The sequence below is a fragment of the Mauremys reevesii genome, linkage group 1 (assembly GCF_016161935.1).
Source record: "Mauremys reevesii isolate NIE-2019 linkage group 1, ASM1616193v1, whole genome shotgun sequence".
Classification (NCBI taxonomy): Eukaryota; Metazoa; Chordata; order Testudines; family Geoemydidae; genus Mauremys; species Mauremys reevesii.
The window spans coordinates 235,439,073-235,461,035 of NC_052623.1; the positions used below are offsets into that span (position 1 = coordinate 235,439,073).

Consider the following 21,963-nt stretch of genomic DNA (forward strand, 5'->3'; position numbering starts at 1 on the left):
GAGAATGGTGATCCATTATTCAAATTTAAAAATTGGAAGTGAGGGATGAAGGAAAAAGAGAAGGGAAATGGGACACATTAGGTAAGAATCCCAAGTGAAGTTTGGCGAGAACAGTGGCTTTTTTTTGCAAAACATGGAAAAGGCTCACAAGTGGTCAGAAACTTAGTGTTCTGCCTCTCCTGGAAGAACTTATTCTTCCTGTGGAATGACCGGGGGGAGGAGGGAGAAGAGTGTAGAACCTACACACTTATCCCCACTCAAACAAAATTATTTAAAAACAACCCATCCCAAGGCTAGTCGACCATCAGCATAAGACTAGAAACCACATAATGGAAATGTTTTCCAGCCAGCAATGCAAAACAGCCAAGAGAAATGCAATCCTCCCTAAAAGCCCTAGGAAAGAACTAGTTTTTGCAACATCCCCCGCTGGTCAAGAGCTGGGGGTTGCCAACAGGGCTTTTACGCTTTTGGCACTGAAATAGCCCCAATCTTTTGAAACAAGGGGATTCCAGCTCAGGTGCTTCTGCTGACTGCAGTGTAACATGCAGAACGAGGCAGCCTTCCAAGTCGGGAAGTCCAAAACTGTTTAAGGTATAGGGTTTGACCTGTAAAGCCTTAAACTGTTCAGAAGCCACTGGTCAGTCACTGCAGAGCACAGAACACAGGTACTAGATGTTCCCAGGGATGTATACCATTTAATAAGGGTAGATGTATTCTGTGCAGGCCTCAGCATTCAAATGGATTTAAACAAAAAACAAACAAACAAAAAAAAACCCACCTTCCCTGCCTCCTCTCATCACATTGGACCATTGGGGCCATACCAAATTCAAATGACGCATGCCATGTCCTGGAGTTCCCTTGGCTTTCCCACTTGGCTGCTCACAGCCTAGAAAGTAGATTCTTACAAGGAATATACATTTACTTGAATGTTTCTTTTTTTGGATTTATTACCCTTATCTTGGGGGAGAGAGTATTACAGAAATCTGTAGTTTCAAGTTATCAGGCACGACTAGCTGCTTATGAAAGCTATTGAGCGAATGACATATGACTTGTTTGATGCTGTCAACCAGTAGCATCAGTGGGCAGAAGTGACCTCTGGCTTATACCAAAAGAAACAGCATTGTTAAAACAATGTAGCAACAAAGATTCCCTGTGTTGGGAAAGAATTAGCTCAACTTAAGCCAATGTTTTTTAAGCTGTGGTCCATGGACCCGGGAGGAGGTGCAGACTGTCAGATTTCCAATGGGGTCTACCCTGGGGGGGGGGGGGGGGAAGAAAGGTTGAAAAAACACACTGCCCAAAGCAGGCTCTGGAGCCAAGCAAAGTTATTTGGCCAGCTCTCATCATTTGCAGAGATGCTCCAAATATGTTTTGATATTGTATGATTCATAAGTTTCTTGCTTCCTCTTCATAGTTTAAGATTCCCTTGAATTATCTTTCTATTCAGTGATGTAAACAAAGTGGCAACTCACTCCACAGATCCAGAGAGTGTTTCAGGAGAAATGTAGACTATTTTGTAGGAACCGTTACTCTGGGCCAATAAAGACCCCTAATTGGCAGCTGTGGTGGATACATTGTGTGCTGACACTCTTAGTATGTGAAAGCAAAGCCTGTTGTGACAGTGTGCGTAGCCCAAGGCTAACACCACTCAGTGCACTTTGGAAGTGTCCCCACCTGGGGTACATTGCTGAGGTAATAGTTTTACTACTGAGTGAGTCATCTAATCATCTGCAAACAGTTGAAAAGGGAGGCAGGAGAACATAAGGGGGGGGGCAAGAAGAAAGGAGGGGGAGTGACCAGAGATGCCCAAGATTTCCAAGGTGAGAGCTCTCTTCAGTTTTGCTCTGCATCTGGGTATTAGGTAAAGTCTTGGGGTGAAAACTTTAGGCTGTGGGGGAACAACTGTTTATGAAGCACATTGTAAATAAAGCACATGGTGTTGAACTTGCCCTTGGTGTGGATGAGGACTGTTTGCACTAAAAATCCAAGGCAGGGGAACCCCCAATGTTTACAGCTGCGTTGTCACTTGTTCCACTGTTTGTGCTTCCTAGAACATACCAGGTAAAAAGTTGTGGGGGAGGGTTTGAAGAGACATAAGGGAGAGAAAACTAGTAAGATTCTGGGCCTGCTTCTCCTCTGTGACTCTGACATGAATTGAAAATCAGGTAGTAGCTCTGCCTTAGTTAATAAGCGTGGATAAGCCCTCGGTAAGGAAAACACAAAGATGAGGACAAGTCTTGCCTCCAGGAGTGCTCAGACCATATCCCTGGTCCCATACAGCCATATCTGGCAGCAAACGCCCCTTAGCTAGAAATGGCTAACAGAGCAGGCTGTTCTAATGACTTACTGTGAAATTTGCATCTGAAGAACTGGGTTTTACCCACAAAAGCTTATGCCCAAATAAATGTTAGTCTTCAAGGTGCCACTGGACTCCTTGGTGTTTTTGTGAAATTTAGGTGTGGGAGGGAATCTACTCCCAACTTAATCATGAGCAGGGAAGTACTGCTATAGAATTTGGGTTCTCTCACTGCTCATTTAGTATTAGCAGCTCCTGCGTGTTCAAAACCAGCAACAGTGGGATTTGTCAAAGTGTAGAACTATGTATTTAAAAACTGTCTGAATATAAAAAGGAAAAGGAAGGAATCAGTAAGTGTTCTCTGGGCTGCTGGAAAGGTGATTTGTAAGGATCCCCCTCATTAAGAATCGTACCTTAAAAATTAGTTTGGTTAATGAACTTTGTTTTGGAAAATAGACAAATACACTTTTAGATCCTGTAGATAATTTTCCCTACCTGTTACAAACAGGTAAGGCACAAACACTTATATGCTAAACAATATTAGGGCTCTTAGCCAGAAACTTCAAAACAAACAAAATCAGCCATCCCTCTAATTAGAAATAAAAGGAGAAACTTAGTAACTGGCACCAAAAAGCTCTTGAAATATTTGCTAACTTTTTCCATACTTTATACAATTCAGAACTTCCAACTCCTCAATTTATAAATAGATATGCACCTTCCGAAACTACCTCATTGCGCAGAGGATGACATGGTCGCTTTTGATATGCAAATTTCTGCAGAGGAAGTTGAAAATGTAATTAATTTAAAATCCATTAAAGCTCCAGGTTCTAAGAGGTTTTCTGGAGAGCATTACAGAACTCTAAAGCGAGTGTTGGGCCCTATTTTAATTGTTTAAAGATACATTGCAGAGGAATGAAATTGCAGATTCTTGGAAAGGAACAAAAATGGCAGTTATTCCTAAAGAAGAAAAAGATCCTACCCATTGTGCATAATACACCCCTAGATCTTTAACTGATGTGGATGCTAAAATGTATGCCAAGATATTAGAAAAGAGATTGTGTCCTCTTGCCCAAATATATTCAGCTGAACTAGTCTGGTTTCATTGCTGGTAGGTATCTAACCAATAACAGCAGCAGAATTCTGAATTTTATCTCTAATGTTAATTCTAGCAATTCTTTCCATGGGCTGCTTTCATCAGAGAGTGAGAAGGCCTTCCACGGGCTGGAAGGGAAGCACTTCAGATTGTGGTAAGCTTTGGTTTTGGGAATCAGTTTTATAGGGGCATATCAGCCCTCTACTCATCTTCAAGCATCTACTGTGGTAAGTGGTCATCAATCTCCTCATTTTCATTTGTCAGGGGGAAGACAGGTGCCTTTTCACATTTCCCTCCCCCATCGTCAATGGAGTCAGCTGCAATAAATGGGAGAAACAGCCCCTTTTAAAAATGGCATTAAAACACTGTCTGGACTAAACCCAAACTAGTTTTGTATGACACTGTCATGTTCTATAATTTTTTATGAGGCTTCGGCTCCTGCAAATATAGTTGATGTTGGAATTGGTGCAGGTAGCAGGCTTCAAAATAAACTACAATTGTCAAAAGCAACATGTTTACTACATAAGTTTAAATGGGGAAAGGAATAAAAAATATTTAGGAATAAATATTGTGGAGAAACAACATTTTTAAGGCAAGTTACCCCCCGTGTGGATAAAATTAGCAGGAATGAAACAAACATGCAATGTTTCAATATACATAATTTATTTCTGAAAACTTTCTAATTCTGGACATAGAACAAAACTCTCAACTCCTAGGCGCTCTCTTTTTCCACTGAGTCCCAGTCTTCTAATCTAATATATGCAGGGGCATAATCACACCAAGTTATAACTCCCAAAATTAGTGGTTTTGGACCAAATTAGCTAATGTCCTAAAAACAAATCACATCAATCCTCAAATAAGATCCATGAGTTGCAGAATAGTGTATAGTCCCTGACAATGATTCATATCTTGTCAAACATCCACCAGATGCTCATTTTCTAAGTGATGCAACAAATTTGCACTTGCTCTTCCCACACAGCATGTGTACATTCAATTAACCTAAAGTGGCAGTAAGCATCTCATTGCAATTCCCTCCCCACCCCCTCAGAATATCCCCTTCCCTAAAAATCTGATAAAAAAAGCTTGCCATTGACTGAGAGCATATACATTGGCAAAGGTAAGGAGTTTACCTTGCTAGGCTCCCCTTACTTAAAATATATCTGACTTTGCACTGGACTCTAAGACTCCATTGCTCCTTATTTAATAGCCCAAGGAAGTAAAAAGTATTTAGAAGAAAAAAAAAGACATCCTGAACACAACGCCCCTCACTCTAGCTCACCGTTCCTGTTGGAGTTCAAGATGGCCCATCTGAGTTTAAGTAGCCGGGCTTTCCTCTGCCTCATCAGGGTCCTGCAGTAGCTTCCTTTTACTTGATCTGGCAAAAATGACAGAAGACCAAATAAATCAGCTCCTGCCCTTTACAACAGCTCAGTTCCTGTCAGCTGGCTCCTGGATCAGCCTCAACAGGTGATCAGTCCCCCAGCTGGTGCCATCTTTCCCATGCAACAACTTCTCTGAAAAAGCAGTTTTTCTGGGTGGAAGCTGGTGGACTGTTACAGTGTTTGTATGTGAACAAAAGACCATCCCGATTTAATTACCATCCTGGCAGCCCTGTATTACTCTCCCTTGGAATTTCAGTCCAATGCAGACAGTCTGTCTCCTACTGGGAGAAGTTCACAGTTCCAGCATGCTGCTCTGCCTTATCTCCACAGCAATCAGCTTCAAATTTGACCAAGTACAGCCCCTCCCACTACAGCTATGCCCTGCTCAAGGTGATCTACAAAAGGAAACAGTTTGGTTGTGTCCCTCCCAGGCTAAGGAAAGTTCACCCTTTTCCCCCTCAAAATGTTTTTCAGAACATTTTACTTTTGAAACTAGACACCCGGGTCACTCTGCCCTTGGTTTGCTGCAAGGCAGGAAACTTTAGCAGAAAGGTCTTTTCCCATCCCTTAAAGTTAAAGAGATGTCAAGAAAATATTTTTGGCAGAATAAAAATCACTTCCTTTCATCCAGTTTTCACCTGCATGGTTTGAGCTATTAAATTTCAAGCTAAATGATTACAGTTTGGCAAGATAATCAACTGAAGACAGGACGTTTTAATTATAGACCATATTACCAGTTCCATCTACTTTGATGACAAGTATTTACTTTACCATTTTTACTTCTTCTTATTCACTCTCTGTGGAGCATAAGGCGCCAACCAGTCTCCTTCATTCATTTTGTTCTTGAGCGAGACAGCAGATTTCATCCCACTTCATTCCCATACCTTTTCATTTCCTCTTCAATGGTCCTTCGCCACATCCCCAATGGTCTACCTCTCCTCCTTCTTCCTTGTGGTGTCCATCGTAGGACAATACGAGGCTGTCTATCAGCATCCATTCTCAACACATGCCCCACCCATCTTCGTTGTTTGGCTTCATCCACTATATTGTTGATGCCCGTTAATCGGCTCACTTCAACATTGGTGATACGCTGTGGCCAATGTATGTTAAGAATTCGCCTAAGACACCTTCCTTTTTACTTATTACTAGTATGTTAAATCTGGACAACCAAAAGAAGGGAGAGAAGAGGCACACTTGGCAAATATCTTTGCCTGCACTGTAATTCTCTCCCCCCGGCCCTCAAGCTATTCAGTATAAGGCTGCTGGAGGTGGAGTTGCAGTTTCTGGCTTTGCTAGTAAAAGCTCCTGTTGAGACCTGGATTAGCACAGCTATAATCCCTGGTTTTTGTGAAAACTTTTCCATTTTCACTTGTCCTGGCTTTGCTCTAAAGATCAAATTAAACTTTAGTACAAACAGGTAAAATTCCCTTGTAGTTAGTTGTTATCCCTACTTGCACCAGAGCAGAATCTGCCCTTCAAGCAGCTGTCACTTCCCCACTGGAAGTATTTGGCATTGCAGTCATAACCAAAAGCGCAGAGTCAAACATAAAAAAGGGTTGTTACATCTCCCATTTTATTCACATTTTCCATTGAATTTGTACATTTTCTCAGAATGTATTAGAAATAACATGTAAGAAGTTACATGACAAATCTATTATTCAATAAAAGATCAGTTCCTATGGAAAAATGAGCTTTTTGAAGTCTATTTTGACAACAACAGTGAATTGTTACATTACTCAATTCAGTAGCCTTTAATTACTGATTACTAATTCATGACATTTGAAGTTGTTTAATTTTGCTTGCACATGTACCAGCCACAAAATTTAGCAAACACAAATAACTTAAGGCATCAGAAAAGTCTTGAGACATTTGAGAAGTCATGGTGCTGCAAAATGATCTAAATCAGGTAGCGTTCTTAACATACATTACCTGTTATGCTTAATTACACATTCAATTTAAAGATGCATCACTGTAGATTTGTTTAACTAGAATCTTGCTAGATTGCCATCAACAAGAGGGGAGTATGGGGCAAAAGCATGTACTCAATGACCCACTTCGCTCTGAAAGCAAGTAGTTACACATACAGACTAAAAGATTGCAAGAGGAAGTTATAGGATTCACAACATAAAGGGTTTTGTGAAAACAGTGGTTTTAATCTTGTTTTTTTGGGGGGGGGGGGGGAGGGAAGTATATCCAGAAGGCCAGAGCTCCAAAATTAGAGCAACAACCCTCAAACCTGTAAAGATTTGAAAAAAACAAAGTTTACAGCTGTAGCAATGAAACAGATCATTTGTAACTCAGATTGGGAAGAACTCCCTTGCACAAATGTGCGACAGATAGCTGGTACTTAATGTCACAACATTGAATCAAAGAAGTGTAAGACTAGAAGGGACCTGAATAGGTCATCTAGCCCCATTCCCTCTGCTCAAGACAGGAGTACGTAATAATTAGTCCATTCCTAACAAGTGTGCTAACCTGTTCTTCAATGACAAAGATGGCAGAACCTCCCAAAGCAATTTGTTCCAGTGCTTAACTACACAACAGTTAGGAAGATTTTCCGAATGTCTAACCTAAATCTCCCTTGTTCCAATGTATGTCCACTGCTTCTTATCCCATCCTCAGAGGTTAATGAGAACAATGTTTCCACTCTTCTCCTTGTAACCACCTTTTATGCATTTGAAAACTTATGTCTTTACTCAGTCTTCTCTCTCCTCAAACCCATTTTTCCCCCCATCTTTCCTTGTAGGTCATGTTTTCTAGTCCTTTAATCATTTTTGTTGCTCTGCAGTGGACTTTCTCCTATTGTCCACATCTTTCCTGCAATGTGGCACCCAGAACTGGCCACAATAGTCCAGTTGAGGCCTTATCAGCACAGAGTAAAGTGGAATAATTACTTCTTGTCTCACTTACAACACTGGTGCTGATACATAGCAGAATGTTTGCTTTTTTTTTTTTGGCAACAATGTTACTCTGACTCAGTTTGTGATCTTCTGTAAACCTCAGATCCCTTCCTGCAATACTCCTTCCTAGTCATTTCTCATTTTGTACATGTGCAACTGATTGTTCCTTCCGAAATGGAATACTTTGCATTTTTTAATCGAATTGTATCCTTTTTACTTCAGACCATTTCGAATTTTAATCCTATCCTCCAAAACACTTGCAACTCCTCCCAGCTTAGTATTGTCCACAAATTTTATAAGCACACTCTATACCATTATCTAAAATCGTGTATCATATTGAACAGAATCTGACCGAGAACTGATCCCCTGCAGAGCTCCACACATTATGTCCTTCCAGCTTTAAGGTGAACCTCTGATAACTACTCTCTGGAACAGTTTTCCATCCAGTTATGCACCCACCTTATAGTAGTTGCATATAGGCTATACTTCCCTAGTTTGAGGTCATACAAGACAGTATCAGAAGCCTTATTAAAGTCAAGATATACCATATCTACTGCTTCCCCCTCTTCCCCCCCCCCCATATCCACCAGGCTTGTTACCCTGTCAAAGCAAGCTGTTAGGGTGGTTTGACATGATTTGTTCTTGACAAATTCATGCTAACGGTTACTTATGACCTTATCTTCTAGGTGGTTGCAAACTGATTTGCTCCCTTATCTTTCTGTGTACTGAAGTGAAGCTGACTGGTCTGTAACCCCCCCAGGTTGTCCTTATCCCCCTTTTTATATATTGGCACTATATTTGCCCTCTTCCAGTCTTCTGGAATCTCTCCCATCTTCCATGAGTTTTTGAAGATAAATCACTAATGGCTGAGATCTTCTCAGTCAGCTCCTTGAGTATTCTAGAATGTATTTCATCAGGCCCTGCTGACTTGAACACATCTGACCTCTTCATTCTGTTGTAGCCTCAGATCCTACCTCATTTTCACTGGCATTTGATATGTTAGATGTCCAATTGCGACTAACCTTTTTGGTGAAAACAAAGGCATCTAACTCTTCTCTTACCACATTTTCTGTTATTGCCTTTCCCCTCTCACTGAGAAACAGGTCTACTCTGTCCTTGGTCTTCCTCTTGCTTCTAATGTATTGTAGAATGTTTTCTTGTTACCCTTTGTCTTGAGCTAGTTTAATCTCATTTTGTGCCTTGGCTTTTCTAATTTTGTTGCTACATGGCTTTTGGATTATTTTATGGTTATCCTTCATAACTTGACTCCGTTTCCACTTTTTGTAGGATACTGTTGAGTTTCAGATCATTGAAGATCTCCTGGTTAAGCCAGCATGGTCTCTTGCCATACGTTCTATGCAGTGGAATAATATGCACTTGTGCCCTTAATGGTAGTTTTTCAGAGACAACTCTCTTGAACTGTTTTTCCTCTTAGACTTATTCCCATGGCATCTTACCTACAAATTCCCTGAGTTTGCTGAAGTTTGCCTTCTTGAAATCCATTATCTTTATTTTGCTGTTTTCCCTCCTGTTCATTAGAATCTCAAACTCTATCATTTCATGATCACTTTGACCCAAGCTGCCTTCCACTTCCAAGTTCTCATCCAGTTCCTCCCTATTTATCAAAAATCAACTCTAGAAGTCTCTCCTAGTTGCTTTCTCAACCTTCTGAAACAAAAGACTGTTTCCAGTGCATTCCAAGAACTTGTTGGATAATCTGTGCCCAGCTATATTATTTTCCCAACAGACATTTGCGAAGTCCACCATCAAAAAGTCTTATCCACCTTCTTCCTGATTAGGAAGTCTATAGTAGAGCCCTACCATGACATCACCCTTGATTGGTTTTTTTAACCTCTTTTATCCTTACCCAGACATTTTCAACAAGTCTTGTCTTCTATTTTCATCTCAACCTCAAGGGTATACATCTTTGATATACAAGGCAACAACCTCCTCCCTTTCCCCCCACTTGTCCTTCCTGAGCAAGCTGTACCCTTTTATACTAAATATTCCAGTCATGTGTATTATTCCACCAAGTCTGTGATGCCAACTATATCACAGTTGTGATTATTCACTCGTATTTCTAGTTCTTCCTGTTTATTCCCCATACTTCTGGAAAGAAGACAGCAATGCTTATCTACAAGGCAAGATACAAAAATTATTTATTGAATTAGAATTCTAAATAAGACAATCTTTTATAATTAAGTAGCATATGACAGACACCCTAATGGTAATTGTCTAAAACTATTTTTATATTTGTTTTAATAAGTTTTTAGAGCTTAATTTCTAGTTAATTTTTCATGCAAACAAACAATAAAATCCCCAGATTTTGACATCTGTAGATTAATCCCAGAATCTACTTTTTAGTTGTCTCCCTCCGAAAGTGCCCTATGAACTACAAAAATCAAACCATAGTGCCAAAACATTCATTTTTATAACTCTGGGAGCAAAATAATTTGTGCTGTACAACTGAACACAAGTAAAAAAGTAAATATTTAAGTTCTCCCCATCTCACAATTCAAATAACTGAAGTCAATATAAGATGCATAGAACTTTTAATTAGACAGATCAATTTTACACCGGTCAAATCTCTATCACTTTTCCCTGTTTAATTTTGTTTTAAAATGTTAACAGCAAAGATCTGTTGTAATAAAAACTGTGTAGGATTACCATCTTAAATGAAAAACACTGTTTTTAATATTATTAGACCTAAGACATTTCATACATATACTTTTCTTTTTAAGGGAGACTTTATAGGGTAACCTAATGTAAAGATGTGAGTATATACTTACCTATTCCCATCTCTCCCATGTGATTCTCTATGCCATTTACTGATACCAATACATGCTTAGCTAAAGAATAAACACCTCCTTTACTCATTGTTTCCCAAACTACAATAGAAAATGTGTGCATTTGCCAGCTTGGGCATTGTGGGGTACAAAGTTTCCAGCATATTAGATTTTCATTAAGTAGCATCTGTCCCATTCTCCTTCCTGTCCTCAACACCTACCCTCAAACATACAATCACAATTTAAACAATGTTTTAAACAACTCTTGTAATCACAGTTACAGCACGACCATTCATTGGCCTCTTCTACTTAGCCTACCCGGCTTCAAGAGCAAGCCAAAACATGCACATACAAAAGTCCCAGATTTCACTCATTTCAGAGGCAAACATCACTCAGGATAGCTGTGCAAGGGGCACGTGGAAAGTTAGTTACATTTGCTTCTCCTAATGAATTTCTGTGCATCTTGTTTATTGGTCCATATTGCAATTGATGGAAAGTACATTACTACACCTCTTTGCACACGAGGAAGTAAACAAGTACCAAGCACAATACCTCTAACCGTCTAATATACAATTGCTCTTAAAGTGTGAGGTGCATAATGAGCGATCTGTTCATCACAAAAGATTATTCCCCTCCATCTGCAGTGACTGGCAGCCTACAAAACAATTTCTTCACTGAAATTTATTTATTAAGATACTGTTTTCTAAAAACAAATGCAAAATTATTTCAGCCCTTGGCCCTTCAACCTGAGCCTGTAAAAACTTGTACACATTATGATTTTCATTCACAGAATTAACATGCAAACATTTAAGTTCCGACCTCTGAGCTATGTACCAGCATGACATTCGGAAAAAAAAAAACTGAGGAAACTAACCCCCCCACACACACACTTACTTTAGTGGCTAAATACAAAACCAAATGCAAAAAAGGCACCAATTTACATTTAAAATGGGTATGTCTATACAGCATCCGAGCTTCCTTCCAGGTTAACACTAAATACTTTACTCACACTTTAAGATGTTTCAGTAGTCCAAAAGATAGAACACTGCAGCCAACCCTACTGCTATATTTGATGCCAGCAAGTAGTATTCTGCTGCTTTATCACATCACAAAGACAAATATTTAATAGTATAGTACCCAAGTTTACACACAGACTCTTGGCCATGTCAGGAGACACTTACAGCACAAAGATATTTTTTAAAACTTAATTTGATGCTCATGAGACACGCTTAGTACATTTTATTAACAGACAGGGCATGTATCTGCCTTGCCCAGTTTCCTCCACCAAATTGCTTCTGCTGTTGATGTGTCTCAACCATAACCTGGAGAGAGTAGGGAAGAATACTTCTAGGAGAGAAAGTATTGGAGTCTCCTCCCTTGGCCTCTAGCTCTGTCAACAAGATAACCAATTATAGGGCCAGTCTGGTTGTGGGTTGAGAGCTAATAGTCTTCCAGTTGTCTGCCGATACTATTGCACACCATTAGCTTGCTGCAACAGTAAGCACAACAAAACTGAATTGTTTGCAGCAGAGCAACATTAAAGTCAACAGGAATAATGCAAGCAAATCATTTGCTTTGAGGAACCACAGATGCAGTCTCTGAATCCCAACAGTACATCAAATTTCTTAATTTAAAAAGAATCTACAGAAGCATTGTTATTCAGATACATGATTATTCAGGTGACAGTCCGAAAGATTAGATCCCTTACCAGAAGCTAGCAGACACTTTTTTTTTTAAATACAAAATCAATCTATTCGGTCTAGAAACAGTTTCAAGAGTTAAACAATTTAGCCTCCTCCCTGTTCAAAAAAAGGAGGTTGCTGCACTTCACCTTAAAGCCTGTGAAAAACATGTGGTACAACATTTTGTACTTTGATTTCAGTCCATCCAGCAATCACTTTAATTTAAATGTACAAATTTTATCCAAATATGGTTCATACATTTGATATTCCAAAAAAGGAGGGAGGACAGATGGACTCGTGTTCAGTTAAAGCTTTTATTAGCCATTTTTGCTTTTCCTCACAAAAGCTTTTCAGAATTCCTGTAACAGTTCTTAGAATGTCAGAGTAGAGAGTTAAGCAGTTAAAGAAAAAATGAGTAGCAGCAGTTTAGCAGTAATTTCTCAGAGCATTTGACTGCAATATTTTTAGGCCTCCTTTTTCTCCAGTAAAATTTTGTGCAACTCATCTGCATCCTCACTTGTTTTCACTCTTATTAACATAGTGACAGGGACAGTGGAATTCTTCTCATCAATTGGTGGATTGGGAACACAGACTATAAGAACGTTGTTTTTTCCTGTTCTTGTGCATGGCATCTTGGGTGGAACCAACACATTCAATAGTATGTTACCTGCATTTGTAAGAAAAGAACATATTAGGTTAAACAAATTATTGGTACTGTAAGAAAATGTACATATTAGTAAGCTTACAGAGGAGGAATTTAAGCTTTAGTATGGAATGAGGGATACTCCCTTCCCCCATTTATATTCATGGGATTCTCCCACCAGTAAGGGTTGTAGGTATGCTTTTACTTTAGGATTCCTTGGGGAAGCAACAGCAAATTGGTATGGTCCGTTTCACTCTAATTATCCATTTGTGTGCAAGTGGCAAGGTTGCAGATGTGATCTACTACAGCAGCTGAAGATGCTCTTGTGGGGAGGAGACAAAGGAATTTTGTTTCCCACATAATATCTATTCCTCTGCTATTTCTAAAACGATGCTTCACTAGTGACCCAGAAGAGATGAAATTCATGGGTACTTCATCAGATTCACTCTGACACTGTCAGAAAGGCCTCAAGTGGAAGTACTGACCAACTGGCAGTATTAGACAAGTTTAGGTCCAAGGTTAGGCCTCTGTTCTTCTGCCAGTAGAGACTGGGGTGTGTTGATCTTTGTTTTATAAAATATTTGGCTTACCAACAGAGCATCCATAAGGCACCAGGGGCCTACATCCCACCTCTTAGCCAGAGGTAAAATTTCAGTGATTTGTAGTTCACAGGAAGGAAAGAAATGTGAAACCTTCCCTCCAAAAAAAGTGAGAGAACAGCAAAAATAAGAGAAGCTGGAGGAACAGTATCAGGGTGAAGAGCAAACGTGGGATTTTGTTTTTAGGAGGGTGAAGTGTCCCTATGACCAATTTAAACCTCAGCTAAATGAGGAAATGCAACACAAACCGAAATCTGAGTGTCCGCATTACGTCTATATAAACTAAAAACATAGCAACTACTATTCCAAGACATCAAGCAGAGTCCTTAAGCAGTAGAAAAAAAATGCACTAAACATACAGGAGCTGTCAATATAGGACAGGACATGTTGTAGTAGAATATAATTTTTTATGGTTACCACTGTTCATTCATACAACATATGATGGAAATAGAGTATCACTGTTATAACTCAGGCATAAGGTAACATATTAAACTACTAAGTGATTTTAAAAAAATCACATTCAAAGTTAGTGCTGTATTAGAGTAGTTACAAATTTAAACTCAGCAATATGCATAAACAAAAAAATGTTTTCATAAACCTAGGAAATAATTCACAAAACTGTATTAGTATTGGGGGAGGGGAGGAATTCAGTCTTCCATTGTACCATACCAATTACATATTAGAGGTTTTCATGCTCCAGAGCTCAGCAGCACCCTACATGCATGGAATTTCTAGTGTACAATCTAATTAAGATTTTAATATAGAAGACCACCCAATAACAAGCCCATTCTCCATCCCAGATGCAAAAGTCCGGATTTCTACCTCTTCCTAGTGCCCTAGTAGTCACCATTTATATCAGAATCATTGAGACATTATATGGCAATTTCCTGCCATATCTCTGGAAAACCTTATTGAATTAAGTTTAAACATCTTTGTGGGTGTATTGTATTAAATGAATGATTTATATATTGTGGTGGCCCAAGATTGTAGGTAACCTCTCTGGGGGGGGAATATGATGTGAACCCTAGAAAGTGATATGAACTTCAAAGGAGTGTTATGTTTTTATGTATTGAACAATATACCAGACAGGAATGGATTTTGGGGATAGCATCAAGTGGTTTGCCTGGGGAATCTCTAGGGAGAGCTGAATGCAAATTCCCCACCTTCAGTTATGCAAAAACCCAGCCTTTTGAGCTGTGCCCTGAGGATTATCTGCTGATTAGCTGTTCCCAGGGTCTCAAGAACTCCTAGTGGAGACCCTGTTGCAGTTGGGACGTAATCTCTGGTAAAAACTTATTAGCGCGTGTGTATTTGTTATTTTTAATGTTTTCTCTGTAATGCTTTCACCTTACGAATAAATGTGCTAGTTTATAAAGAGCTGTGTTGTTACTTATAATGGCTGGCAATTACTGCTATTCATAGCCTTCAAAGCCGAAGCAAAATGCAGACGCTGGCTTGTTTAAGCAATCTGGCTTGCTGGGAATATCACTGTGTAGGCAGGGAGAACTGTGCAGCCGGTCAAGAAGACGACACATGCAGGTCTCTACCTAAGAGGTGATGGCTGAGGAGCTGGAAGCCAAGGGTGAGCGTTTAGTGGACCATGAAGGGGAAAGCAGGTCCAGTTGCTCTGAACTGATCGTATCTCTTATTTGAGTACTTACACATATTGAGCACACAAGTATATCCATTTTTAAAAAATACATACACTTGTGTGCTCAATATGTATAAGTACTCAAATAAGAGATACAATCAGTTAGTTACAGTGAAAGCACTGGATCCTTTCGAAAAGAGTACCAATGTAGATTTCACTATAGAGCATTATCAGAACCAGCAAGACAGACTCAGAAGAAAGTTACATACCTAAATTGGTGTCTGCCCGTACCAGCAGTTGAGTTTTTTCATTTCCTGCAGGTTTTAAATGCAGCGTTCCTACACCCTTTTCTTTAAATTCATTATCTTTTTTGTAGAACAGTTTGCACCTATAAAACAAGTCAGACAGAATATACTGATATATAAACAAAGTTTTAAAATCTCCCAGATAATACATAATGGAGGATTTGATCTACAGTTAAAGTCTTTTCAATAATTTAAACCTGACAATTAGAGATTAAAAAAAAAACCCACCAAAACCCTACACATGTCCAGTCTCCAAAACCACAACAAAATACATTATTTAGGTTCTTACTGCAACTACCCATATGATAGATCCCATAAGATGGGTAAACTGTCCATATTAATGTTGTTTCAGGAAGAAAATGTGTCATTTGGGCTTTAAATTGTTGACTCAGCTACATTTGAATAGTCTCAAAAAAAAGGTGTGACATTTTTGTTTGACTCTTATAACAAAGGACTGGAAGCATTCTAAGTTAAAACTTTATGGAAAATAAGGCTATGGAAAATTTGAATAGTTTCAGAAGTTTTATGAAGATACTGGGCTTGTCTACACTTACCAGGGGACTGATGAGTGGGGACTGATGCATTAGCAGTTGATTTAGTGTGTCTAGTGAAGACCCACTAAATCGACTGCAGATCACTCTCCTGTCAACTCCTCTTTTCCACTGGATAGAGAAGAGTAGGGGGAGTAAGCAGATCTAAGCTATGTCAATTTGAGTTACGCTATTCATGTTAACTCCAATTGCGCAGCTTAGATCGAATTTTCCCCGTAGTTAGACAAGGCCACTGAAAACTTGGCAAGAAAGAGCTACCTAAGTCCCATTCGGTAAACACCTGTGATAGCCGATCATCATCTTCTCAACAAAATAAAATAAAATATGCAAGATACTGTAGTTTCAAACAAGGACACCAAGTTATGGTATATGAAGTGAAAGCCAAATGACCATATAGTATATAAAAAAAGACCTGAGAAAAGCAGTTAAACAATAAAGATTTTAATACATAAAACTCTTGACCACTGTTTGAAACGCTAATTTTACTGCAAAACTGGGGAAAAACAATCAGCATCACACACGATGCAGTCGCAAGTTAAAGTGTAAGAATAGATTGTAGTAGGACCACAAAGCAAAGATTTCAAAAATGGGAGAGCTGAACTTGAAAATATTAAAGGTTAAAGTCAAAATCCCAGCATTTGCAATATAGTAAATATTTATAGTATATAAAATTAAAACGTAGAACCTGTTATCCTAAAACAAGATCTTGTGTACTTTGTAAACCTTGCTTCAAAATATTTAAAATTTACAGCCCTGATCCTGCAAAGATTTAATATGGTACATACTTCACTCACATGAATAGTTCCTTTTATGTCAATGGGATGACACACATGCTTAAAGTTAAGCATGTACTAAGTGTTTGGAGCATCAGGCACTAAAACTGTATTTTAATTAAACACTTCTTTTAATAGGCTTAAAGTCTGAATTCGAAGCAAATTTGGTTCCGTATTAACAATGAAATTTAGACTTAAAATACCTTAAATTTTGTGAATTATTTCATATACAGACCCAAATTTTCAAAAACAAGTCTAACTTTACACTCCTATGCCCAGTCACCTCTGGGAAGGATTTTCAAAAGCACCTAAGTGACTTAGGAAAACAAGTCTCCAACTTCAAATTGCAAACCCTGATGGAGGAGTATAGCTGGTCAAAGTGTTTCAGCTTTCTTGAGCTGTGGAACTGCAATATCAGAATGTGGTGTTGGTTGCAAATAGAGCACAAACTTTTGCTCATCAATTCTGTTTGAACATGTGTTGTTCTCACAGTAAGGATGTTAATGAGGACCTAGACATTCCACATAGATGAGCTCAGATGAAAGTTCACAGAAAAAAAAACCACTTATGTAAAATCTGAAGTTTAACAATTAAGAAACTAAAAAAAGTACAAACATCAATTTCAGCAATTTAGGACTGTAGAATAGGAAGAAGGTACAGAACTTGCAATATGTAAATAAAAACAGCGACTTCCATTTTAAAAAAACAATTTAAATCTATTTTCTTTTTAAAAAAAAAGAAGTCATGATTTTTATCCACTATGGCTTGTAAACATTAAAAATGACCACTCACTTCTTCGAGTAGAAGGCATCATCTTCTTTTACCTCGTTAACAACTGTTTTTGGTGGCTCTTCCTCTGCTTCATCTCCTCCTTAAACAAAGGAATGGTTTAATACAACCCAGAACAACGTTGTGCAGATACCACTTAAAAAAATATTGTTTTCTTCACACTGTGTTATTGATAATACACAAACATACATATTTAGAGTGCACATATACAGTCCCAAGATTGCCAAAAAACATTTTAAATTGATTTGTGTCTTGGAGGTAAGGCAACTATAAGAAACCTTCTGTGGTCAGTAAGTCTAGTGTTTTAATAGCTACACCAGCTAAATGAATGTGAAGATCAGAATGATGCTAATTACATTTTTGGGAGTTTGAACAGCAGCTAGTTAATTATAAGGTTGGTTTGAAAAGAAAAAAAAAGGATGTTTTTGGTTGGGAGATTTAGTTATAAAGTAAAGAGAGATTGATGAGTAGTTCCCCCGCCCCCCTCAAAAAACCCCAGGTTATATGGAGGGCTTGAAAAGTATTCTAGGGGGAGGAAAGCTACACCATTGATATCAAGAGACAACAGCTTAAAAATGGGTAAGAGCTCAGCCTCTTTCCACCCCCCCAACACTTGCTAGGAATTCTACCAGGATGCTGTGCCTGCCTCTGCTGCTACTCACAACTTTTCTAAGCAGTAGCAGAAGGAAACTGACAAGATCTTTGGTAGTTTTACTGCTCCCTAAATACTTATGAACAGCAGCATTGAAACTGACCAGAATTTTATTCATTTCATTCTGCAGCTGCTTGACAAAGCTACTGAGTGCTGCAGTGGGGCTGAAACTGCCTGACGACTTGAAGGCTTTAATGTACCACTGTACAGGTGGTTCACATTCAGAAAGATCAGAAACTTAGTTTTGTTCAAAGTTTACATTCCACAGAAACTGAAGTTTTAGGGCCTTTCCCCACCACACTTGCAAGGGAAGCTACCTTCCATTCCTCACTTTAACAAAAAAAAAATCTTAAGTCCTAGATTATGTAACTTTTATATAAGCACAGACTAAAATGGTGTGTACAAGCAAATAGAGTTCCAGCTTCTATATTAAACCTCAAAAGACAGCCATGGTGGACAGGGGATAACGGAAACATTTAAAATATTTTCACAGTACTAATCACCAGTCATTTTGTTCCAGAATAAGTAGGGTATAGGGAACAGAGTACTTCAATTACCAACTTCACACACAAAATAACACTTTTGCATAATAATTTAAACAGTATTTGACAGTGCTATTTAAAATTCAGCACTATTATAAAATTGACACAATGGACCACACTATGTTTGTGAGTCATTACTTATAATTTTGTGGAGCAGTATTTAAAACAGATAAAAGGGATCCTTCCTTTAATAACGGGGTGGGGTGGTTTAACAGTCCCTTTAATTAGATATGCAGGTTCCAGGTTAAAGTTACATTTGGTTTAATTTGAGCTAGAGATTACAATGTAATTAAATTTCATCGGTGATTATACTTATATTGCAGGGAGAAATGTGCAATTTTTAGGCATATACTAGTCTGACGTATTAGAATAAATCAACACAGGGTCTGGATTATAAATTTGGTTGAAATTTTGGATGAACACAAGTCTATCAATTTCAATCATAAAATTTCAATACTTACATAGGCAAATAAATTGCTTATGTAACACTGAAAAGATGCTATTAAAATGTACAAATCCAACTAAAATTTATAGTTTCTTACTGTCATGACAGCAAGACTGAGAAATTCAAGATTAGAGACAAAGTTCTGCAATTGTTCAGTATTGAAAATACAAGAGCAAAACGGGGAATAAACCTATACAAGCCCTTGTTAAGCTTAATAGCTCACTACGAAGAAGCCTTGGAATATTAAGTTAAGCCCCAATATTCAAAGCCTGTCATTAGTAAAAGTTCAATTTATCAAAAATCAATATTTACCTTTATCCTCACTACTTCCACTTTCTGTCTGAGCTTCCAATACCCTGGTGGAAAGCGTGGAGACAGACTTTCCCTGCTTTGCATCTTTTCCAAATACACCCGAATTCCCAGGGGAGAATGAAAAACTAGTTAGTGTGCCAGAACCAAGTGAACCCAAAATAGAACTATCAACATTCTTGCCAAAATTAAATGAGACATTTGATGCAACTCCTAATGGCGATTCCCTGTTCTTTTCCGATGTAGATTCAGTTTTCTTGTCTGATTCATCCTCAGTTTTGTTGCTGTTAAACAAAAATGTTGATCCTTGCTGAAGTTTCGAAGTCCCAAACATAGGAACAGACGGAGTTCCAGTTGTTTTGTTGCTTTCATTTTCAGAGCCACTATCACTACTGCTTCCATGATGTTGTTCAATGCTTGCTAAATATTTCTCATAGTCTCTAAATATGGGTGTAAGATCACAGAGTGGATTTGTGTTTACATGCTTTACTATCCAGTCACGTACAGAACAGTTTAGAGCAGCTAACTGTTTGTGATAAACACTAGAGCTGCACATTTTATTTTGAGTGTAACCAGAAGATGAGGATTGTTGACTGCCACCATTAGCTTTTGTGCCTGAAGCCTTTTTCTCAACCATTGTGGTGGTGGGACCATTTGATGTCACGGATCCTATTGAAAAAAGTAAGTAATTAAAAAGAAACAGTAATCTGGAAGATATACAAACTTTGAAGAAATGTATGTATCAAATCATCTATGTTCTTGCTCAACTATTTCTCTCTGTGAACTCAATTTAATCTGTATCACCACAATATTTAAGGCCTGAGGGAAAAGGAAAGGTGGAGCAGTACAAGTAAATATACAATGCTTTAAAACAGGTCCAGTGTTTGCAGTCTGGAGTTTCAAAATTGTATGGAGAGTGATTAAAGGTAAGAGGCAAAAATTCCAAAAAACAAAATAGTACAGAAGAATTAACAAGGCTAAACAAAGTACAATTAAAAAAAAAAAGCAAGCTGTAGAAAAGTACTAAGGAAATACAAGGGAAGATTCTAGGTGTAGGTTAGTTTTCAGTCACTTATCTGCTGCATCCAACATGATTAGCTAATAAAAACAAGAAGATCCAAGCTATTACAAGTTTAAGGATGCACATTTAAAATCAGGAAATGCAGAAGTTACATACACAGCAATATTTACTTGGCTATCTTGCACAACTGCATATTTCACAATACGTTATACATACAGTAATTATATTCATCTTCACACACAGGCCTGGTCTACACTGGGGGGCGGGATCGATGTAAGATATGCAACTTCAGCTACGAGAATAGCATAGCTGAAGTCAACATATCTTATTTCGACTTATCTCCCGTCCTCACAGCGCGGGATCGACGGCCGCGGCTCCCCCGTCGACTGCTTCCGCCTCTCGCCCCGGTGGAGTTCCGGAGTCAACGGGAGCGCATTCGGGGATCGATTTATCATGTCTCATCTGGACACGATAAATCGATCCCCAATAGATCGATCGTTACCCGCCAATCCGGCGGGTAGTGTGGACGTACCCACCCACAGGACTCATTGAAGTCAAAAGATTGTTCTCACTGAAGTCAAAAGATCTGTCATTCACTTCAATGAGAGCCAGACCAGTCCCTTAAATCAGAAAGGCAGGGATATAAAATACTGAATACATTCAGTACAGGAAACTTAACTTTGCTTTTGAACAACTTTAGCTTTTATATTTTCTCTCTTCAAGAGAGAATCTAATTGCCTGTTTTTAGCTTTAATATTGAAATGGTTTTTAACTGAACTTTCCCACCTTACTGCTATTTGCCACAACATTTTTCTGCAAAGCTTGTAACAGGGCAGCACCTATCTGTAATAATTACACCTTTACAACAGAAAAAGTTATTTGTAAAGTTAAAAAAAAATCCAGAATTTACAATCTTTTAGAATGTGGCAAAAACAAACACTGCAGTGATTAAACAAATTTTACTAGATAATCTTTGTGCTTCATTAAGGTAAATTTAACAAATTGTCCTATGCCACCTGTTTAGAGCAACCTAAATGTAGTAAATCATATCTTGTTTGAGCAGGAATTTAGAGGGACTCCATAGTAATCTCACAATGGGCACTGGGATTAATTTTTGCTTAAAACATGCCAAGTGAACACGTTCAGAAGTTGTTGTTTTTTTTAAAATTGATCATAACTCTAAATAAAGGCATTAATCAGGGCAGACTAAGTCCATGCTAAATTTCAAACATTAACCTAAGTCACAGACTAGAAATGGTGAAAGTTATTTTAACAAAAAGCATTTCACTCTTCTGTATCTAACACAAGGGATTGGGGAAAATAAAAAAGGTTACTATCCTTCTGTAACTGTTCTTCAAGATGTGTTACATATGTCCATTCCACACTTAGCGTGTACACACCCTGCACACAGTCACGGGAAATTTTCCCCTTAGTGGCACCTGTTGGGGCAGGTGAAAAGCCCTCTGCTGTTGCACACCAGTCACCCAGCTGCTCCACAGCCCGCTCTGTTCCTTTTTGGCTGACAACTCCAATGCAGATGGGTAGGAGGGCAGGTTGTGGAATGGACATGTGCAACACATGTTGAAGAACACTTACAGAAGGTT

General features: G+C 38.5%; 1 protein-coding gene and 1 long non-coding RNA gene across 7 annotated transcripts in view; one reads left to right on the top strand and one right to left on the bottom strand.

Annotated features, from left to right (window-relative positions):
• Positions 1-1,766: 1,766 nt before the first annotated feature.
• Positions 1,767-3,786, top strand: LOC120395964. Its single transcript, XR_005592901.1, has 3 exons — positions 1,767-1,820; positions 3,466-3,543; positions 3,654-3,786. It is a non-coding gene; the product is annotated as an uncharacterized LOC120395964 (long non-coding RNA).
• Positions 3,787-7,714: 3,928 nt separating this feature from the next.
• Positions 7,715-21,963, bottom strand: part of NUP50 (nucleoporin 50) — a 34,264-nt gene continuing 20,015 nt past the window's right edge. For 3 of the 6 annotated variants that reach the window (XM_039541548.1, XM_039541538.1, XM_039541558.1), the window contains exons 5-8: positions 19,342-20,007; positions 17,394-17,472; positions 15,242-15,360; positions 7,715-12,806 (exon numbers count right to left, since the gene is read on the bottom strand). In XM_039541548.1, coding sequence (XP_039397482.1) covers positions 12,604-12,806; positions 15,242-15,360; positions 17,394-17,472; positions 19,342-20,007 — 1,067 coding nt within the window. In that variant the 3' untranslated portion in view covers positions 7,715-12,603. The remainder of the gene's footprint in view (positions 12,807-15,241; positions 15,361-17,393; positions 17,473-19,341; positions 20,008-21,963) is intronic. The other 3 variants (XM_039541579.1, XM_039541568.1, XM_039541562.1) reach the window with 3 other exon arrangements.